General features: G+C 44.4%; 1 protein-coding gene across 1 annotated transcript in view; it reads right to left on the bottom strand.

Annotated features, from left to right (window-relative positions):
• Positions 1-23,052, bottom strand: part of LOC137428428 (uncharacterized) — a 154,852-nt gene that overhangs the window by 62,325 nt on the left and 69,475 nt on the right. Inside the window, exons 5-6 of the mRNA XM_078778503.1 lie at positions 6,217-7,055; positions 5,260-5,890 (exon numbers count right to left, since the gene is read on the bottom strand). Coding sequence (XP_078634629.1) covers positions 5,260-5,890; positions 6,217-7,055 — 1,470 coding nt within the window. The remainder of the gene's footprint in view (positions 1-5,259; positions 5,891-6,216; positions 7,056-23,052) is intronic.

The raw sequence follows: 23,052 nt of genomic DNA, 5'->3' as shown, positions 1-23,052 counted from the left end.
GTACAAATCTGTAACACCATCTCTGCTGAGCTACCAGCATATGGACACGTGCAATGTGAGTGGTGAATCAAACACCTGTGTTGGCCTGCTGGTGACCGATCTCACCTCGCTAGATGTGCTGGCTAATATCGCCACCACCTTGCCATTCACATCTGAAGGGCTCAAAAACCCTCGCTAACAATACCAACGACCACTGCACATCCACCCCTCCACCATCTCCCACCAAAAAGAAGAGGAAGAAGAAGTTAGTCTTCCTGATTTTCATCACCGATATTGTTTATTTATTTTTTTGTATACCTGTACAGTCAAGGCTCGTGGAAGAGCGAGTACACTGAACGGATCAGGGCACAACAAAACAAAAGGAACAGTATAAGAGTGGAGGAGACACAAACTGCAGGGTTGAAGGACAAACTAGAGGGAAACTTGGACACATAATGGGTGTGGGGAGTAAAAAGGGATAGAGGAGAGTACACATAGGGTGGACAAGATGGATACAGAAGGAAACTCTCAGGAGAGAAAAACTGGAAATTTGGAAGGAGATGGGCTTGGGGATGAGGGAGGGGACGAGTGTGAGGTTTACTGGGGTGGAGAAGATCATGGTTGTTGAATGAAGATCTGGAGGGAAGAATGTGATCGAAGAGGAAGTGAAAGTTGATTTCACAGGTTAGTCAGGTTCATTATGTTCAGATTTATAATTTCGTTCTTTTTTTGTGGAGATTAGCAAACCTATACATTTTTGGAAAGCTTATAGCACCAGGAATCCGAAAAACCATGTCTCCATTTGCGCAAATTTTTCTTTGGCGGCCATATTGGATTTTCAAAATGGCCACCATCGGAAACCTATTTTTCGCGATATCTCAACATCCGAACCACCTAGAGTGCTGATTCCAACACCTATACCCACATTTTTGGGGATCAGGGATCACATGAAGCCATCTAAAATAATCTACACCTACCCTGGGATACCAGGTGGCAGCCTACAGCGGATTTTCAAGATGGCCACTTTCAGGAAACATGTTTTTTTCTGAATATGTATACCACATTGAGTGATGTTTCGCCTCAGTACAGTCATAGTCATAAATGGGATCATTTCAACATGTTCAGTTCATGTACATGGAAAGTCATTATATCAGACCTAATAGTTCATTTAAAATAAACCTCATGAAGCTCACAATTACTTACCTGTTGTCGTTTTATATATTTGCAGGTCTTGAGAGAAGATGAGTGAACTTACGACTCAGCCCACACAGTGGCAGCACTGCATAATTTGTCAAACCGCTTCAGCAAAATATGGAACGCTTGTCCAGCAGCCCAAACCGGACTCGTTTGAACACTTGCTACAAACCCTTAATGATAGAGCAGCCTACCATGATGGAAAATATGTTAAAATTCACAGTCGCTTAAAGGATGAAACAAGTGAAAGTCTGCAATTCAATAATGCAGTTTGGCATCGTATCTGTTATTCAAATGCAACCAACAAAGAGAAGGTACAACGTGCCAAAGACCGCCATCAATATCACATTTCAGCCGGCTCCTACACAGAGAAAAAACGTGGACAAAAGCGAAAAAGCACAGAACTGGACGAACCATCAACTTCCACCACCAGTCCGTTTACACGTTCTGCAACAGCTCCATTCATTAAGGAACATTGCTTTTTCTGCCAGGAAGATAACGAGCAAAAATTGTACACATTGAGAACAGAAAACGGTGGGAAAGCATTACACGATGCTGTGGAGCTGTCTGGAAATCTCACCCTGCAAACTAGGTTAAACACATCCATCTCACCCACTGATGCACATGCAATCGATGTTCAATACCACAAGTCATGTTGGACAACAAATGTATTCCATGTGTTACGTACCAAGGATAACAAGGGAACAACAGAGAGAGGTCATCCGTTTCAAACATCATGTTTGATTGAGTTGATTAGCCTTGTCGACTGTCAAACTCAGAATAAACAATACTTATCCATGGCACATATTGAAACAACATACATCAACTTGCTTGGTGGCACAGATGCATTGGCGCACCACTTCCCTGCATATAGTAGACACTGGCTCAAGGAGAGAATTCTTCTAGAACTACCACACGTAACGTCTGTTAGGCAAAAGGACAGGAGAAAACCTTCTGTTCTTTACTCCCCAGATGCATGCGAATCCGATATGGTTCAGTCTGCCATGATAGAAAGTGAAGTAGACGATCTGAATATTATCTATAAAGGCAGACACTAATGAGGAGGCAGACACTCTGATGATTCACCAAGCAGTGCTGGCAACTCGCCGCAATCCCAACGCAGAACAGCTTACCTTCTTCTCTCCTGATACGGATGTCCTGGTCTTGGTCATAGCTAACTATGATGTTCTGCTCAAAAACACTGCTGTCTCCCTTGTGTCGGGCCTTGTGCAAGTACAACCAATCTGGAACAATCTTGGCGTCGAAAAGGCCAAGGCATTGCCAGCATTCCACACATTCACAGGAGCAGACAATACTGGACGGTTTTCGCGAATAGGCAAAACAACATGGTTTGAAGCTTTCGTCAGAGCCGATAGTGACGTGATACAGGCCATGAGAATGCTCGGTGATGCTGCAGATGTGACCGCAGATCAGATGTCCAACTTGGCAAGATTTGTATGTGCAGTGTACGTACCAAAGGGAATATGTATCAACAGCATTCCGGAGTTGCGCTGGTACCTCTTCTGTAAACACATGACTGAAAGTCACAAGTTACCTCCAACGCTAGGGGCTCTAAATCAGCATGTTGATCGTGTACATCTTCAGGCAAGGGTATGGGCTCAGGCTACTATCGCACATCAAGTGTTCCTGGATCCACAGCAACATGGCTACTTCAAGGACAACGATGGGGAATTGAAACCACTAATGACAGATGTACCACCAGCACCGAAAGCAATACTTGGGATGGTCAGATGTCAGTGCAAAGGAGACTGCTCATCGAGACGGTGTTCGTGCCGTGCCAATGACTTGGCATGCACAGACTTGTGTTTGTGCAGCTCCGAATGTGAAAACGACGATGACTGTCAACCTGTTCTCTGCTCTGACGACAGTGATGAGGACATTTGAAAACCTATGAGGACAAAATGTTGATGAATGTTGACAAAGATAAAATTTCATCTATGGGAAATATTCTATGTTCAAATAAAAGTAATTATTACATGTATAATTATGGATTGTATAGCCTCATCTCTATATACTTACCTCTTGAATACATAAATCACCTGTTTAGGATATATGAGGGATGTGGTTTCATAATTATGATCCGTGTGCCACAATGTAGCGAAACATCACTCAATGTGGTATACATATTCAGAAAAAAACATGTTTCCTGAAAGTGGCCATCTTGAAAATCCGCTGTAGGCTGCCACCTGGTATCCCAGGGTAGGTGTAGATTATTTTAGATAGCTTCATGTGATTCCTCATCCCCAAAAATGTGGGTATAGGTGTTGGAATCAGCACTCTAGGTGGTTCGGATGTTGAGATATCGCGAAAAATAGGTTTCCGATGGTGGCCATTTTGAAAATCCAATATGGCCGCCAAAGAAAAATTTGCGCAAATGGAAACATGGTTTTTCGGATTCCTGGTGCTATCAGCTTTCCAAAAATGTATAGTTTTGCTAATCTCCACAAAAAAAGAACGAAATTACATAACAAACCTGACTAGGTGGGAAAAAGAGGAAAAATTGATTGGATGAGGTGAGCAGTGATCCTGGATTTAGGTAGTTTCACTAGGAGGGGCTTGATGGTGGACCACGTGTGCCCTGTAGAAACCTGTGGGGTGTGGTGGGATAAAGCACGGAAAGAGCAGAGAGTGCATGACCAGAAAGGAGGCGGTAGAAGACAGAGAGACCATCGATCCACCTGCAATGACGAAGTGGTAGGGCAACAGACTCAGCTTCATTGCGGGAGAGTCCAATAATCATGAAGGTCTTTGTTTCCATGAAGCCAAGCGAAGCAAGGTGTGAGTCAGGGGAGCGAGCCCAGAGGAGACAGCAATACTCCATCAAGTTGTGGATGAAATCCATGTAGGTAGATAGGAGTTCAGGTGTGCAGAGGAAGGACTTTGTATGATGTCCGATGGAGGATGTCCAGTTGGTGCAATATTTGGATGCTGAAAGTTTGTCAAGAAAGATCATGGCTGATAGTGAGACCCATGAGTTTGAGTGACTGAACTTCCTCAAGAGGATTGTTAGGAAAGTAGATCGGGGGATTTGTCAGATGGTCCTTTTGGAGAGAGATAGTGAGAGTGTGACATTTGTCAGGATTGAAAGACATGTTACAGGTGTTTGACCAGTTTGTGATTTTGTCAAGGTGTGAGGAGAGGGAAGAGGCTGGTGTATGGCTATCTGGAGGATGAGGGATGTCACAACAGAGAGTAGAGTCATCAGCAAATAGATAAAAAGGAGATTTTTCAGATTTTCATAAAGATCATTGATGAAGATTAGCAATAGGACTAGGCCCAGAACAGTGCATTGGGGTACTCTCCAGAAAGAGAGGAGATGAAAGGGTTCCGTTGAGAGCCACACATTGGCTATGAGAGTAGAAGAAGTCAGTAATCCAAGAGTGGAGTTGGCCTTGTATTCCATCGGCAGAGGAGAGTAATGCGGAATGCCAGACTGTATCAAAGGCTCGAGATATGTCAAGAGAGACGGCCCTGATCTCATATCTGATATTGAGGGCCTCCATCCATTGTTGGGAGAGTAGAAGCAGCATCGCCAAGGTAGAGTGACCAGGTCTGCATCTGAATTGATGATCGATAAGTTGTTGGAGAAAAGGAATTATTTTATATCAACTGTGATGATGGATTCCACGTCCTTGCTGATGATTGGATGTAAGCTAATTGGTCTGTAGTTGAGGGGATCGGTTTTTGCACATTTATTATTCAATGCTGTGATGTTGTCTGATTTCCCAACAGATGAAAGATTACCTCGGGTGAATGACGAGGTGAAAAGAGTAGAAAGAGGAAGTGCAGGAGCAGCAGAGCAGGTTTTTCGGACACGTGAGCCAATGCCGAATATTGAATTGTTTAGACTTCATCTAGATATAGTTATTTGAAGAAATATACATCTACATATTATGCTTATGGTGATATGATCTGGATAATAAAGCAGGGAATGTTTGGCAACATTGCAAAGAATAAGTAAGTAAATAAGTGAGAAATGAAATGAAGCAAATAAATAAATAAATAAATTAATAAATAAGTAAATAAATAAAATAACATGTAAGAAAAATAATAAACAACTCCTACCTTTTCCCAGACGTCCATAATTACTTGCTTGCACTGAGCGTGACTCCACTCGCATCGCCCCCAGCAGGCATGTGAGGTGGTCACCTGCCCATGGAGAACCTGCCGGCGCTTTTTCAGCCGTCACTCGATGCGAGCGGCTGCCTCGTCGCTCCAAGGCTGCCGTCAGGCTCGCCAGTGCACCCTGCGACAGAGCCTGGAGACGCAAAGGGACACTATACTGTGGAGAAGCCCCTTGACAAGCTTCGTTGGCATGAGATGTTGGAGACTCGGTGTTGTCGGGGTTGCAATGAGACTTGCATCGAGATTCCGCAAACCTCGGGCCTGGCATCCCTGCTAGTGATGCTTTGCTAGGTCCATCAGCACTGGCTGTTTTTCCAATGTTTGCCAGACCAGACTGCAAAAGCCGAGAAGGCCTCGATTCAGAGCTTGTCCTCATGACGCTGGTAGTGCTTTGGAGATGCGGCTGTCGGTAGGGTGGAGGGTGGTGAGCCTCAGCGTATGCCGGAGGTTGCTGAGGTAAATTGGTGAAAAGAGGCCTGTTCTTCATGCATGCAATATCGTTTTGCTGAAGAGTTGCCATTCCATGGTTTATTGCCCAACAACATGGCGTCAGATCAGATCCACGACAATCCTGTGGCAAACACATAAATCTCGGTCATTGGCAAAGGGAAACTACAACCATCTCAAGGTTGTTTGTGGTGTGATTAAAATTATCCACAGCTCTCCTGCTTTGCCTCATCATATTTTTCCTAAACGATACTTATTAGGCAGAACCCGAGCAGCAGTGGTCACCAATTTCCAGTTTTAACACCACGGGGCCATCAATTGTCAACAAGGGGGACATCACGCCTCACCACCCTCCATCCCCTTGAGAGAAAGAAACAAATAAATGTCCTCAAAGTATCCTTAAAATTATCCCACCTGCTTCTCATTATTGTTCAAACGGTGTCTACATACCTTTAACAATGGGTTTTCATTCCTCCAGATACACGGAACATTGTTGTTGAGCCTGCTGATGGGCTTAGAACGCCTCACATGTGGGGTCAACCAAGGAGGTGGCACGTGGCCTGCCACCTCCAAGCCCCGCATGCCGTGAGCATCTCCGATGCGGCTCAAGTGACTCGGAGACGCGAGAGCAAGATCATCACGGCAACGGTACAACGGTGAGGATATTGCTCCAACCAGGAAAGGCCTGGACCTTTCATTGAAAGCGGTGCCCAGTGAAAACGGTAGCGGCTTTCGAGTTCCGGGGCAATCGGCAGGGGCTGAAGGTGGTCGTGGTCGGACCTCATGCTCTTGCGTCGTGGTTGTATTTTGCATACATTGTCCGTTTTCAACAGCAGTTGCCTCAGCTGGCAAGGAGAGCAATGGTGGCTTGTGCGAGAGTATGTCTGGGAAAGGTGGTGGAATGGTGCGGCCGTGCACTTGGTATCTGTTTCCCTGCAGCCCAGATGTTTGGCGATTTCCCTTAAGTGGACGAAATGGCAAGTAATACTTCATTTCTTCGTATTCGGACTCACCAGGTGGAGGAATGCAGTACTCCTCGGTTTCATCCTCGCTGTCTGGTTCACCAACCATCTCGATGTACACTGGTTCCTCGTCATCTTCACTCGAATCCACTGCCTCCACAGCTGCTCGGGTTGTCGAGGTAATGTGTGAGGCCATAGCGAGTGCACTAGAGAATTTGTCGAAGGACCTGGTTAGTTGGGTGTTTGGATTCCGTGTAGGTTTAGGAGGGGGAACTTTGTATTTTCTGGATGATCCACTTGGCCATTGCTTCCACGGAGTTGTTTCACCTGTAATAAAAAAGGGAAGTCATAATAAGAAAAGGGAGCAAATACTATTCCAGGAATGTTTCAAAGTCACTCCCTGATTTCCAATTCTTTCTTACTCTTCATCGTGGGCACGGCCGCTCATGTACTCGTGCATGCTGGTGCGCAAACCCATTTCTGGACTCTATCAATAATTTTGTGAACCTCCAACAGAACACCAGATCGAGTCAAGTCCGGTGGATAAATAATACTGCACAAGACTTAAGGTATTGACAAGAAACATAATTACCTTAGGAGACGGGGTTTTGCAATCAAATGTGTACGTGTGTGTGTCGTTGGTTGTTATCTCCTTTAATCCTTCCTCTTCTCCAATGGCTTGATTTCTGATCATCAATTTGGATTCAGACCAGGTCATTCTACTCTGGACATGTTGCTTCTGCTGTCTCAACAATGGATGGAGGTCCTCAATGCCAAACAGGAAATCAGAGCTGTCTCCCTTGACATATCACGTGTCTTCGATACGGTCTGGCACCCAGCTCTGCTCACCAAACTCTCCTCCTATGGTATCCATGGAAATCTCCACTCATAGCTTGCGAACTTCATCTCTGGTCGTAGGCAATGTGTGGCCCTGAATGGATTTCTCTCATCTCCCCTTCGTGTTCTGGCTGGAGTTCCCCAAGGTAGTGTTCTGGGCCCTGTGCTATTTCTGATCTTCATCAATGATCTCTCCGACTCTCTGGAAAATCCTCTCTATCTCTTTGCTGATGACTCCACTATCTGCCGCTCCATTCCTCATCCCTCAGATCGGCAGTCTGCAGCCTCATCACTCTCTGCAGACCTGGACAAAATCACAGACTGGTCAAACAAGTGGAACATCTCTTTCAATCCTGACAAATCTCACACTCTTACTATGTCTCTCCGAAAGGACCGACTGGAAAACCCTCCCATCTACTTTCTCAACAATCCTCTCCAAGAAGTTCTGTCGCTCAAGCTTTTGGGTCTCACTATCTGCCATGATATTTCTTGGGAAAACCACCTTTCCAAGCTGGCCTCCAAAGCCAGTCGCCGACTGGGCATCCTCCGTCGTGCAAAGTCCTTCCTTGGCACACCTGAGCTCCTCACCACATACAAGGCTTTCATCCGCAGCTCAATAGAATACTGTTCCCCCCTCTGGGCCGGTGCTCCTGCCTCACACCAAGCTCGGCTTCACGCTGTGGAAACCAAAGCTTTCAGGATCATTGGAATCTCCTGTGACGAAGCTAACTCCGAAGGCCTTTCACTCACTCACCGCAGGCAGGTTGGTGGTCTTTCTGTCTTCTACCAACTCCTCTCCGGCCTTGCTCCCCCAACTCTCTCTGTGCTCTGTCCCCCTAATATTCCTACAGGCCGCAGAAGATCTGCCAGCAACCCTCTTATGATCTAGTCTCTCTGCTCACCTTCACTCTTTCATTTCCCCTTTTCTCCCGCCTCTGGAACAAACTCTCCCACTCCCTTCAATCCCACTCCTCCCTCCAGGTCTTTAAAACAGCTGTTCACCACCATCTCTTATCTCCCCCCATCCAAAACCTTGATCTTTTCTACCCCCGCTAATTCACCCCAGATACACTTTTTTTGAAATTCCAACTTCTTTCCTGGAAGTCCTTGCAGTGTTCATATGTTTTATACCTCTCCCACCTCCCCCAATCCTTCTCCCTCCGACATTTCTCTCGATGTCCCTGGTCTCAAATGTTGTGTTTGTGTCCTTCCCCCTCTCCCCATCTTGTCTACCACTCCCATTATTTTGTGTTTTATGTGTCGGTTTGACTTTTTGTGTGATTAATGTTAGCTCTTTCACGTGCCTCGATCTTGTATACAACAAAATATATATCCATAATTTGGGTTTCAGAAGGTGTAACAGAGTCCTCAAAGGTCTCGAAGTTTCCACCCCCGTTTCGGTAAAAGATTACAATTAATGGGCTAAGTTGTGAAGTTTTATTGTTCTTAGAATTTGGTTCCGAGGGCTCTATCGTCACCGAGCCCCGTACATCCTCCAACTGTAGTTTGTTTGTGGTATTGTTCCCAGAGATGTTTTTTTTAAATCTCTGTAAGGTTCTTCTTCATCATTCCCATGGCCCCAATAATCACTGGTACAATTTCTGTGCTCGTCAGTTTCTAGGATCTTTTCACTTCATTCTTGAGGTCCTGATATTTGGTCATTTTCTTGATTTCCGCATTATTTAGTATCGCTGGGTAATGATACCTCAATCAGCAATACTGTATTTTCCTTTTTGTTCCTGAGTACAATATCCAGTCACAATGCTTTGTTTTCTATGTTCACACTGGATGGGATCATCAGGTCATACGTGAGCATTATGTCCTTGTTTTCAATGATGTCTTTTGGTTCATGTTTCCACGAGTTTTCTGGAACTGGGATATTGAAATTTCTGCAGATGTGCCAGTGGATTACTCTACATACCTTGTTGTACCTTTGGGTGTACAGGTGCTCTGACATGAGTTTTTTACATCCCGATAGTTGACTACAGAGTACACTAATTAACTACAGAGTACCAGAGTACCCTACAGAAAACCCTAATCCTACAGTCGTCGCTCTGTGCACTTGATTTTCGTTCCTCTGCAGGTACATTCGTGGGATGCCCTGGTTTTTGTAGAACGTTGTGGATAGTGAGGAGTTTCCTTGTTTTGATATCTAGTTTTTACAGCAAAGCCCATAGAGCCAAGTTGTCTAGAACAGTGTTTGTCTGACCGTATGTATGTATGTCTTTATGTATGTATGTCCCCTCAAACGTACACCAATCAGAGCTGAGGATCTGGTCACATGAAAGGGGTGATGTGATGGCATTACGGCGGTATGACGGTTGACTCCCCACACCGCCATTTTGATTCCTATGCCGTTCAGGCCGGACATATCGTTGAACCTGTCATGTATCACAATCGCCATGCTCTACCTTTACGTTTTTCATTCAGTGTGAAAAACAAACAAACTGATTGTTAAAATGACCATCAAATATCGAAAGCATTGGCGTTAGGGTCTTCGAACGACACAGTACGTATAGGCCTTAGGCTTGATGCCTTCATAGTTCATGGCTCACCTTCAGGCCGCTTCAGACAAATTCGCCCAGGGTTCTTAATACAGTTGTATTGTTTTCGTAATAATAATAATAACGTTAATAATAATGACTTAGTAAATATAATCGGAACACTGCAATCCTGTTCTCGTCACTGCAAGGATACTGGATTGAAGCGGTGTATGGTTGGTTCATTGTTGACTCAATGAGAAGTGGTGTACTACTGTAATTATCGCAAGAGGACGGAATTCACCTCGGTTTAAAAATACAGTAACATCGTCTTCGTAATAATAATAATGTTAATGATAATAATATAGTAAATATAATCGTAACACTGTAAGACCTTTGTCGTGATTGCATATTTGGTGGATTGAAGCGGTGTATGGTTGGTTCATTGTTGACTAAAAACATGTGGAATAAACCAGTGTCTCAATGCAATCTCTTCACTTCCATGGTGACAAACAGCTTAGAGACTTGGAGTGCATCAAAATAATTTAATACTTACATCATTTGCTAACTGGTATCTCCACCCAGGTCGTACTGTCCTCTTCAACTAAAGTATCAAACAAGCCCGGCGACGCGGCTGGTAGATTTTCGGTATTGTTTGATATCTGCTTGTAGCCAGTTTGCTATTCCGCAGCTGAACTGGAACACTGGTACTGCATGTTGGTTTATAGCTTTGATTTTGTTTTTTGGGGAGAGGTATGTTTTCAGGATCAAATCAGAGGTGTGTGTGTGTGTGTGTGTGTGTGTGTGTGTGTGTGTGTGTGTGTGTGTGTGTGTGTGTGTGTATGTGTATGTGTGTGTATGTGTGTGTGCACGTGTGTGTGCACGTGCGTCTGTGTGTACATGCGCATGTGTCTGTGTGTGTGTGTGTGTGTGTGTGTGTGTGTGTGTATGTATGTGTGTGTATCTGTGTGCATGTGTGTGTGTGTGTGTGTGTGTGTGTGTGTGTGTGTGTGTGTGCATGCGCGCGTGTGCGTGCGTGCGTGCGTGTGTGTGTGTGTATTACCCAGGCCATAACCTTTTTACCATTTGAGCTTTTGTCATAACATTTTCAACGAAACTTTAACCTGAGAATATGGACGAGGCTAATTAATAATTGGGTCGAAATGTCAAAGGGCAAAGTCACAGTAAGTATACAGTCATGTGAAAAAGTAAGTACACCCCATGTAAAGTTTTGACTTTTTCAACATATTTCAACATACAGCTATTTGATCTTCATTTCAACAATATTGATAGATAAAGGTGATATAATATAACAAATATCATGAAACATTTACATTTTGTAGTCCATTGTATAATTTAAATAAACATAAATGCAAATTTCGCATGTGGAAAAAGTAAGTACACCCCTACATTTATCACTACTTCAAATACCTAAAATTAGAATCAGGTGCACCAGCTCAGGTGCAAATGATTAGAACATCGTTAGAGAGGATCTTGGAGGAACCTGTTTTATTTAAACCTCAGACATTTAGTTTGATTTGCTCTTTGTTGTTGAAGTGTGCGGCGTCACCATACCTAGATGAAAAGAGCCCTCTGAGGCCTTCAGAAAGAAGGTTATAAATGCCTACGAGTCTGGGAAGGGATTTAAAAAGATCTCCAAACAATTTGAAATCAATCATTCGACTGTCCGGAAGATAAAATCTATGAGTGGAGAAGATTCCAAACAACTGCCAACTTGTTCAGGCAAGGCCGCCCCAGCAAGTTCAACCCAAGAGCAGATCATAAGATGCTGAAAGAAGTCTCGAAGAACCCCAGAATGTCATCACGGGACCTACAGGTAGCTCTTGCCACTGTTGATGTCAAAGTGCACGAGTCTACCATTAGAAAGAGGCTGCACAAATTTGATCTACATGGGAGATGTGTCAGGAGGAAACCTTTGCTGTCCAGAAAGAACATCAGGGCAAGACTAAAGTTTGCCAATGAACACCTAGGCAAAGACCAGCACTTCTGGACCAATGTGCTCTGGACAGATCAGTCAAAGGTAGAGCTATTTGGCCACAGTACCAGAAGACATGTTTGGCGAAAACCAAAGACAGCATTTGACCACAAGAACCTGATACCAACTGTAAAGCATGGCGGTGGAAATATTATGGTTTGGGACAGCTTTGCTGCATCAGGGCCTGGGCAGCTCACCATCATATAATCCACTATGAATTCTTCATTGTACCAGAGGGTGCTTGAGGATAATATGAGGCCATCTGGCGGAGAGTTGAAGCTCGACCGAAGGTGGACCTTACAACATGACAATGATCCTAAACATACCAGTAAATCCACCAAGGAATGTCTGAAAAGAAAGAAATGAAGGGTTCTGGAATGGCCAAGTCAAAGCCCGGATCTAAATCCCATCGAGATGTTGTGGGGGGATTTGAAACGAGCTGTGCATGCAAGAAACCCCTCAAACATCGCACAGCTGAAAGAATTCTGCATGGAGGAGCGGGCAAAAATTTCTCCCAGTCGATGTCAGAGACTGGTAGACAGTTATAAGAAACGCCTACTTGAGGTTGTTTCTGCCAAAGTGGGCAATACCACCTATTAGAGCCAAGGGTGTACTTACCTTTTCCACATGCGAAATTTGCATTTATGTTTATTTAAATTATACAATGGACTACAAAATGTAAATGTTTCATGATATTTGTTATATTATATCACCTTTATCTGTCAATATTGTTGAAATGAAGATCAAATAGCTGTATGTTGAAATATGTTGAAAAAGTCAAAACTTTACATCATGGGGTGTACTTACTTTTTCACGTGACTGTAAATAGGCCTTACTATCTCGTCTGCCGCTTCGTAACGTGTGAGGCTTGTTCTTTTTAATTAATTCCTTCCATGTTTCTCCATTCATCATTTGGGCTTCAGCGTGTCTGTCCATGGCATAACTTTTTTACCATTTGAGCTTTTCTCATCAACTTTCCAACAAACTTTTATTATGAGAACATGGAGAAAACTCATCTACATAGAGCTTGCGTGGCTGTAGCTTGCGTGGCTGTAGCATGTGTGGCTGTAGCTTGTGTGGCTGTAGCTTGTGTGGATGTAGCTTGTGTGGCTGCAGCTTGTGTGGCTCTAGCTTGAGTGGTTGTAGCTTGCGTGGCTGTAGCTTGAGTGGCTATAGCTTGTGTGGCTGTAGCTTGAGTGGCTGTAGCTTGAGTGGTTGTAGCTTGCATGGCTGTAGCTTGCATGGCTGTAGCTTGAGTGGCTGTAGCTTGAGTGGTTGTAACTTGCATGGCTGTAGCTTGTGTGGCTGTAGCTTGAGTGGCTGTAGATTGAGTGGTTGTAGCTTGTGTAGGTGTAGCTTGTGTGGCTGTAGCTTGCGTGGCTATACTTGTGTGGCTGTACCTTGCCCAGCTGTAGCTTGCGTGGCAGTAGCTTGTGTGGCTATAGCTTGTGTGGCTGTAGCTTGTGTGGCTGTAGATTGTGTGGCAGTAGCTTGTGTGGCTGTAGCTTGTGTGGCTGTAGCTTGCGTGGCTGTAGCTTGCATGGCAGTAGCTTGTGTGGCTGTAGTTTGTGTGGCTGTAGCTTGCATGGCTGTAGCTTGTGTGGCTGTAGCTTGAGTGGTGGTAGCTTGCGTTGCTGTAGCTTGCATGGCAGTAGCTTGCGTGGATGTAATTTTGTGGCTGTAGCCTGGCGTGGCTGTAGCTTGTGTGGATGTAATTTTGTGGCTGTAGCTTGCGTGGTTGTAGCTTGTGTGGCTGTAGCTTGCGTGGCTGTAGCTTGCGTGGCAGTAGCTTGTGTGGATGTAACCTGTGTGGCTGTAGCCTGCGTGGCTGTAGCTTGCGTTCCTGTAGCTTGCGTGGCTGTAGCTTGCGTGGCTGTAGCTTGCGTGGATGTAACTTGCATGGCTGTAGCTTGCGTGGCTGTAGCTTGCGTGGCTGTAGGTTGCGTGGCTGTAGCTTGAGTGGCTGTATCTTGTGTGGCTGTAGCTTGAGTGGCTGTAGCTTGAGTAGTTGTCGCTTGTGTGGATGTAGCTTGTGTGGCTGTAGCTTGCGTAGCTGTAGCTTGCATGGCTGTAGCTTGCATGGCTGTAGCTTGAGCGGCTCTAGCTTGAGCGGCTGTAGCTTGAGTGGTTGTAGCTTGAGTGGTTGTAGCTTGCATGGCTGTAGCTTGTGTGGTTGTAGCTTGCGTGGCTGTCTGCAATATTCATTCGTCAATTGGTTGCGGCACTGACCAATCGGTTGTGCCTGTTTTTCCTTCACTTGTCGATTGATTGCAGCATTGAGGTGATTACAATATTGATGAATACAGTATGTTGTCTTTATCCCACCATTTCCTCACCTCGTAAATTCCTCACCTTGTGTTTCCTCACCTTGTGTTTCGTCGCCTCGTATTTCCTCACCTAGTGTTTCCTCACCTCTCACAGAGGTGATTACACTATTGGCGATTACAGTATGGTGTCTTTATCACACCCTTTCCTCAGATCGGGGTTCGTCCTGGTGATTACTATATTGATTGCAGTTCTATCTTTGACAATCCCTCGTTTCTTTGACTCCCCAGACAAAAAGCGGCCATCGGTGTTTGGTGGGATCAATATGAGACATGAGATCAAGGCCGTCTCTCCAGACATACCTTGAGCTTTCGATACAGTCTGACATCCCACCTTAATCTTCAAACTGTCTGCCTATGGAATCCAAGGCCAACTCCACACTTGGGTTCCTGACTTCCTCTGCTCTCGTAGGCAATGTGCGGCTCTCAATGGAATCCTTTCATCTCTTTTCTCTATCAAGGCTGGAGTACCCCGGGACAGTGTTCTGGATCTACTCCTTTACCTGATCTTCATCAATGATGTTTATGAATCTCTGGAAACCCCTCTTTATCTGTTTACTGATGACTCCACTCTCTGCCGTGACCACGCTCTTCATTCCTTGACAAAATCACAAGATGGTCAAACACTTGGAATGTGTCTTTCAATCCATACAAATCTCTCTCACACACACAATCTCTCTCCAAAATAACCGTCTGGAAAACCCTCCTATCTACTTTCTTAGCAATCCTCTTGAGGAAGTTCAGTCATTAAAATTTTGGGACTCACTATCAGCCATGATATACAGACTTGGCATTTAATATGGAATATTTTTTTTGTGGGGGTGAACTTACTTTTCAAGATGTCTTAGAACCAAAAGTTCATTGGAATTATGTTGAAATTATTCCAGATTTTGTTAATGTGACCTTTAAAAGAAACAAAAACCACATTTGACATTTCGAAGCAAATAAATTGATCCTTGAAAGTGATGTAAACTGATATCGAACTCAATTCATGGACAGTACTGTGTTAAACTTCTGTGCGTTTTCCAGAAGTATCTCTTTATTTTGCACATTAGCCAAATTTTTTTTTAACAAAAACAAAAGTTAAATTACGACTGGGATTACCGACAGTAAAATTACAGTTCAGTACTTCGTGTAACCCTCACGAGCATTCAGGAGAGCACGTACACGTTGAGGCACGCTGTTCACGAGATTTGCCAAGGTTTGGACAGGAATCTCTTGCCATGCAGTGACAATAGCCTGCTGGAATTCACGCACAGAGGTAGGCTGCTGGTCCAAGTGGTCGATTTGACGCGTTCATTCTGCCCACAAGTTCTCTATCGGATTCATATCCGGAGACATGGCAGGCCACTCCATATGCTCTACACCACGGTCAGCAAGAAAGTGTTGGATTATGTGAGCACGACGAGGCCATGCATTGTCATCTTGGAAGACAAAGTTTCCTCGAAAGGCTGCACGAGCAAATGGAAGCAATGTTTCTTCCAGAATGGCCCTGTACTTGAACTGGTTCAGGTTTCCATTCAGAACAACCAGGTCAGTTTTTCCCCCTGCATGAAAAGCAGCCCAAACGGTCACCCCACCGCCTCCAGCTTGGACTCTTGGCACTATACAATCTTTGTTGTAGGCTTCATGCACTTGTCTGCGCACTCGGACACGGCCATTTTGACGATAGACCAGAAATCTAGACTCGTCACTGAAGGTCACGTGATTCCAGTGTCCTGGCTGCCATTGGCGGTGCTCTCTGGCGCACTGCAATCGGCGCTGGCTGTGTTGTCTGGTCAGGCGTGGCTTTCTCAGGGGATGCCTGGCACGATAGCCTGCTTGAACCAGTCGTTGGTTGACTCGCCTTCTGGATACAGGCACATTTGTCAGTTGCTGCTACTCAGCCCTAAGCCGATTAGCTGACTTGGTACGGCCATTGCGGACTAACCGGTGCAGCTGGTGATCATCCCTCCTTGTGGTTCTGCGGGGACGTCCTGGCCTCGGTATTGGAGTAGGGACACCCCTCTGCGCATTTCGTTTCAGGATCTTTGACACCTGACCTTGAGTCATGCCATACTGCCGAGCAATAGCACGCTGTTTCATGCTGTAATTTCGTAAAGCCACCACTCCATGACAAACAGCATTGTCGAGTTGACGGACCATCTCCAGAGGAAGCGGCAATAACTTTTGGAGATGTGCAGCAGTTGTTTCCCACTAATACAGAACGCAACAACCCTTGTATACCCGACTGTGAAGCCAATCATCAAATGCACCTGTCCGTACATTTTGCCACGCCACCTGTGATATAATCCTGTTGTTGACTTCTTGCTGCGACAGACAATCAGTGACATGGTTCTTTCAAACAAATAAATCACCAAAGTGTAAAAGAAACTCACCAGATTGATATACTGAGTTAAGAAAGTAAACCCAAGTCAAGAAAAAATATATATTCCATATTAAATGCCAAGTCTGTATCTTGGACAAACCACATTAGAAAGTTGGCCTCCAAAGCCATTCGCCCACTGGGCATCCTCCATTGTATAAAGTCCTTTGTTGGCACACTATTTTCAGGTAATCTTCGTCATCCTCGATGCAACTGCGCATTTCCAAGGTAAACTCCTTGTGTTTGGATCCGTCATTTGGGTTGAGTTCCTGCAGAATCTGAACTTTTTACCCATAAAGCTTCAGCATTTTATACAAAATCCTGTGTACAGTGGTGGTTGGTAGTCCCCGTTCACTGGATGCAAATCCTGTGTACAGTAGTGGTTGGTAGTCCCCGTTATCTGGATGCAAATCCTGTGTACAGTGGTGGTTGGTAGTCCCAGTTCTCTGGATGCAAATCCTGTGTGCAGTGGTGGTTGGTAATCCCCGTTCTCTGGATGCAAATCCTGTGTACAGTGGTGGTTGGTAGTTCCCTTTCTCTGGATGCAAATCATGTGTACAGTGGTGGTTGGTAGTCCCCGTTCTCTGGATGCAAATCCTGTGTACAGTGGTGGTTGGTAGTCCCCGTTCTCTGGATGCAAATCCTGTGTACAGTGATGGTTGGTAGTCCCCGTTCTCTGAATGCAAATCCTGTGTACAGTGGTGGTTGGTAGTCCACGTTCTCTCGATGCAAATCCTGTGTACAGTGGTGGTTGGTAGTCCCAGTTCTCTGGATGCAAATCCTGTGTACAGTGGTGGTTGGTGGTCCCCGTTCTCTGGATGCAAATCCTGTGTACAGTGGTGGTAGGTAGTCCCCGTTCTCTGGATGCAAATCCTGTGTACGGTGGTGGTGGTAGTCCCCGTTCTCTGGATGGACGTTGGATTGATTTTCTGGAACTTTGTTGAAATGATTCACGCACTTGCTCAACGTCTGCTGCACTAGTGCTTGGTCTACCGGTACTTTGTTGTTTCTGACAACCTCCAATCTCCTTAAACCTCATTCTTGTACCACTCTCTGATACTAGTCCGTGATGGTGGATTCCTTCCTCACCTTGTAAGGAAATTATGCTGAACTTGCGTGTCGGATCTCGTCTCTATGAACCATTCGACGCACTGAGCATTCTTCTATGGAATCACTTTAAATCAAACCATCAGTCCTGAAAATAAAGAAAACTTTAATTTCTGTATCACATAAACCAACGCGTATCGTCGTATCGCTTGTGGTACTAAATATATTGTTGCGGTTCTGAGGATGTACATATTGATTAATAAAGGTTAAAGGTTTGCCCCCATAGTTAGTCCACATGCAACACGTAGGCCACCTTAGAACATTAGTTATGTCATAGTATATGTGAGAATAAGGCCATTTCCAATCGTGATACCTGCGTTGTGTAAAGAAATAAATAAGAGAAGGTCCCGTTCATTTTGCGGCCCACCCTCCAAATCGACCTCGTTGGGCAGCATCCATCCCGCGCCTTGATTCGGCTAATCCACCTCCTTTGCCAGCAGCGTTCGCTGCTCTTGGGCTTTCGCTTGAAACCAGCCAAATGCCACGAGGTACAGTCATGTGAAAACGTAAGTACACCCCATGTAAAGTTTTGACTTTTTCAACATATTTCAACATACAGCTATTTGAACTTCATTTCAACAATATTGATAGATAAAGGTGATATAATATAACAAATATCATGAAACATTTACATTTTGTAGTCCATTGTTATTATTATGGTTTGGGGCAGCTTTGCTGCATCAGGGCCTGGGCCGCTCACGATCATAGAATCCACTATGAATTCTTCATTGTACCAGAGGATGCTTGAGGATAATGTGAGGCCATCTGTCGGAAAGTTGAAGCTCAACCGAAGGTGGACCTTGCAACATGACAATGACCCTAAACATACCAGTAAATCCACCAAGGAATGGTTGAAAAGAAAGAAATGGATGGTTCTGGAATGGCCAAGTCAAAGCCCGGATCTAAATCCCATCGAGATGTTGTGGGGGGATTTGAAACGAGCTGTGCATGCAAGAAACCCCTCAAACATCGCACAGCTGAAAGAATTCTGCATGGAGGAGTGGGCATAAATTTCTCCCAGTCGATGTCAGAGACTGGTAGACAGTTATAAGAAATGCCTACTTGAAGTTGTTTCTGCCAAAGGGGGCAATACCACCTATTGGAGCCAAGGGTGTACTTACTTTTTCCACATGTGAAATTTGCATTTATGTTTATTTAAATTATACAATGGACTACAAAATGTAAATGTTTCATGATATTTGTTATATTATATCACCTTTATCTATCAATATTGTTGAAATGAAGATCAAATAGCTATATGTTGAAATATGTTGAAAAAGTCAAACCTTTACATGGGGTGTCCTTACTTTTTCACGTGACTGTAGGCCTGAAAAAGGGGGAGGAGCGCGAGGTCGGGGTGTGGCCACATCAAGCAGACGTCATGGGCGGAGCCGGTAAGAGCCAACAACAAACCAGAGCTCGGGTGGAATAGCGTGAGGGGCGTGGTAAGAGCACGGCTGGCAAATTCCAGAGGGTTCGCTGGGCGGTGCTATATAACGGCGCGCACAAAGCCCTTCGAGAGGACTGACGCAACTGCACTCATTGTAAAAGGACTGTCCAGGACTGGCACGATTCGTGCATGGTGAAAAGGACTTGAGGGAATTGCGCTTACCAAGAGGATTGAAGGAATCGTTGTATGAGAGTGTGCATAAAGAGGCCGCGTGAGGAAAGCGTATTGGGGAGCGCATATAGCACCAGTGCATTTATTACATACGTGACCGGGGTCGCCAGTAACCGCCAGCCTATCTTTCGTCCGCATTCCGCCCTGTAATTGTCCGCTCCACGCGAACGACACGAGGAGCGTTCCTGGCCGCTGCCGCCTGACCATCTACACTATGGTACGGGCCGGGGACCGGAGTGAGCTGCCTGGACGCCATCATCCCTAGACCATCAACCCTGACCATCTACATCCCCGTGTGAGTGTGTCTGTGTGTGCGGGCCCGTTTGTCTTGGGATAAGTATAAGACTGTTTAAGGCTGCACTGTGTATTCTTCTTCTTCTTGCTGTACAAAGTGTAAATAAATCTGTTATTCCTTTTCTTCGAAATTCGACCGTATCAGTCTTTTCCTCCATTGGGTAAGCGTGACACGATTCAGAACCGCTCGGATCGGGTTTAGTACCTGTTAACGGCCCAGATCACGGCTCGCTATCGCTCAGCGTTTCCACTAAAACCGTGGTTCGGGCGGGGTTATTTCCTTGCTTCCCGGGTGGCGTTGGTAATGAGGTAATAGGAATAATTCGGCCTACCACCCTATTCAACGCTGACCGGAAGGAACGTAATAGCCCTGGATCACGTCGGCTAGATAAAAGACAAGGGGATTAATCCCCCCTTGGTAAGGGGAAGGCCAACGTTGAGATCCGTAACAATATTAACGTCCAAAATTGTCAGATCTTTATGGAACACCCTGAACGCCTCTTCCCGTAATCCCAGTTTCCTACCTTATCATTCCCCTTTTCCCCCTTGTTTCCACATTGTATTTTTCACCCCTTATGCACAGGTAATATGAGTATGTCGACTTACATATTGGTTACAGTTGCTTTTCAAACTGGAATCTCTACCGTCATTATGGATTGGTTCACACTGTTCCAGATGGACCTTCTCGCAGAACCTGGGAGCTGGTGCGATCATGCTCGCAGATTCCGACCGGTACCGCAGAGAAGGCCTCTATCATCCAAATTTTTGGGATTTTGGGTTTGTTGAAAGATTTCACTGTTTACAGCAGTGGACGAGATAATCAAAATGTTGGCTCTAAATGTAGCTTTACATCACACGCAGGTAGAATAAAACAAACTTTGGGAGATATTAACATAGTAAAGTACTTCCATGTGGATGAAAACAAAATGAGTTTGCTGGGAGGATATGGATATGGAGTGGTATATTACATATGGGGGTAAGCAGGCAGCACAGAGACAGGTAGCTCCAGGTAAAGGTAACGGTTTTAGGTTGTATTCATAGGGGGATAAATTTTAAATGAAAAGAGGTAGTTTGAACACTGTATAGGAATTTAGTTAGGCCTCATATGGAATATTTTGTGTAGTTTTGGTCAACACAACTTAGGAAGGACATAACTGCCAGAGAGAGGGTTCAGCGCAGGGTTACTAGATTGATTCCGGGCCTAGCTAGACTAGAGTGACTACATTGATTCCGGGCCGAGCTAGACTTAGTTATGAGGAGCGGCTGAAGGATACAAGGCATATACATTAGAAAGTAGGCGGTTACGAAGGGATATGAGGGAGATATTTAAAATAATGAAGGGTAAAGACAAAATAAGTGCAGGAGAATTATTCAGCAGAAGAGACAGTGATAGGACCAGGGATCATGGCCTGAGATAAACAACAGGAGAGTTAGATAGTAGTAAGGTACCTAGGGGTCTTTGCCTCAGAGTAGTTAATGTATGGAATGGTCTCCCTGGAAAAGTAGTGGCAGCAGAAACAGTAGATACATTTTAATTGGAATTAGACAGGTACCTAGGAGTTTGGACATATAAAGTTATAGGGATATTGGCAGGATCTTATGGAGGTCTATATGGATGGGTGATTGCGTAAATCTGTGCGAAGTGTCATATCTGTGGACTGTGACGGTCTCGTCAAGGGATACTGTGTGGTTGGTGTTTTATAGTTCTCAGGCAAGAAGAGCCTTCACCCACCCTCCTCTCCCTGAAAAAGGAGAAAAATTAAATAAAAATATTTAATGAATAAAAGTAAAAAATAATAATATAAAATAAAATGTGTTTTTTAAATAAAAATAAATATATTTCCCCATTTTGATTTTGCTACCCTTGGGATATCGCTGAGTGTTTTCATCCCCATTTCTCCCCTCATTCCCCCAATGAAATTGGATATATTTGGTCTGGCATTTATATGGTGCAGGCATGATGGGCCGAATGGCCTCCTCCTCCTGTGTCTTGGTTCCTTGTTATTGGCCCATCCCGTGCACGGCAGGAGACCGGGGTTTTGTATTCACTTGTGTGTGTGTGTGTGTGTGTGTGTGTGTGTGTGTGTGTGTGTGTGTGTGTGTGTGTGTGTGTGTGCGTGTGTGCGTGTGCGTGTGCGTGTGCGTGCGCATGCTAGTGTCCGTGTCCATGTTCGTGTCCATGTAAACTTTTTTACCATTTGAGTTTTGTCATCAAATTTTCAGCAAAGCTTTCTTATGATAATACAGAGCAGAAAATTAATAATTTTGTCAAAAGGTCAAAAGGTTCAAGGTCAGCATCACCTAAAATCATCAATTTTCATCCATTTGAAATGAAATTTCAATTTACCATTTGAGTTTTGTCAAAGTTTCTACAAAGCCTTATGAGAATATGCAGAAGGCAAATTTAGAACTTGGGCAAAAGGTCAAAGGTCAGCATCACTTAAAATCATCAATTTTCATCCAGTTAACCTGAAATTTTAATTTAACATTCGAGTTTTATCATCAAAGTTTCAAGAAAGCTTTATTATGAGAATATGGAGAAGGCACATTAAAAATTTGGTCAAAAGGTCAAAGGTCAAAGGTCAGCGTCACATAAAATCGTCAATTTTCATCCGATTGACCTGGAATTTTAAGAATTTGCATTTTGGGTCACGGAATTGGTTCACTAATCAAAAGCTAGAAGCCGATAATATTTTCTCGATCAAAAGGTCAAAGGTCAACATTGTGTAAAATCACCAATTTTCACCCAATTGACCTGGAATAAAAAAAACAATTACATATCGGTTCACTGAATTGGTTCACTAATCAAAAGGTAGGACTCGATTGTTTGTTTTTTTAGATCAAAAGATCAAAGGTCAAGGTTGCCTAAAATTGTCAATTTTCGTCCTATTGACCTGAAAATTGAAGAATTTTGTACACTAGTACACCTGCAGACTCCAGGGAGGGAGGGGGGCAGGAAGGGTCATTCCTCTTTGGAGTATATGGATTACAGTCGATCTATGGTCGGGTCTCAAGAACATTGGGTGTGTGTTCATTTACCAAGTTTCTTGTGAAGAGATCGCCAAGTGGTTTAAGCATTTGAGCAAACACTCCATTCAAAACCGTTAAGGAACGGCTTGCTTGGTAGGCGCTAGGTAGCTGCTTGGTAAATGAGCACAACCTGAGCTTCTCCCTTTCAGTTTTGTGTTAAACAGCAGGAGCGAGTTTCAAAAGTTCGCTATGAAAAACGCCATTGTTTTGTAATAACATCTATATTATAATAGCCGTAGGTGATCCGTCTGTCCGGGGGTGTGGCTACAC

This window comes from Myxine glutinosa, chromosome 5, assembly GCF_964187855.1.
Source record: "Myxine glutinosa chromosome 5, kmMyxGlut1.1, whole genome shotgun sequence".
NCBI lineage: Eukaryota > Metazoa > Chordata > Myxini > Myxiniformes > Myxinidae > Myxine > Myxine glutinosa.
This window is presented reverse-complemented; position numbering and strand designations above follow the sequence as displayed.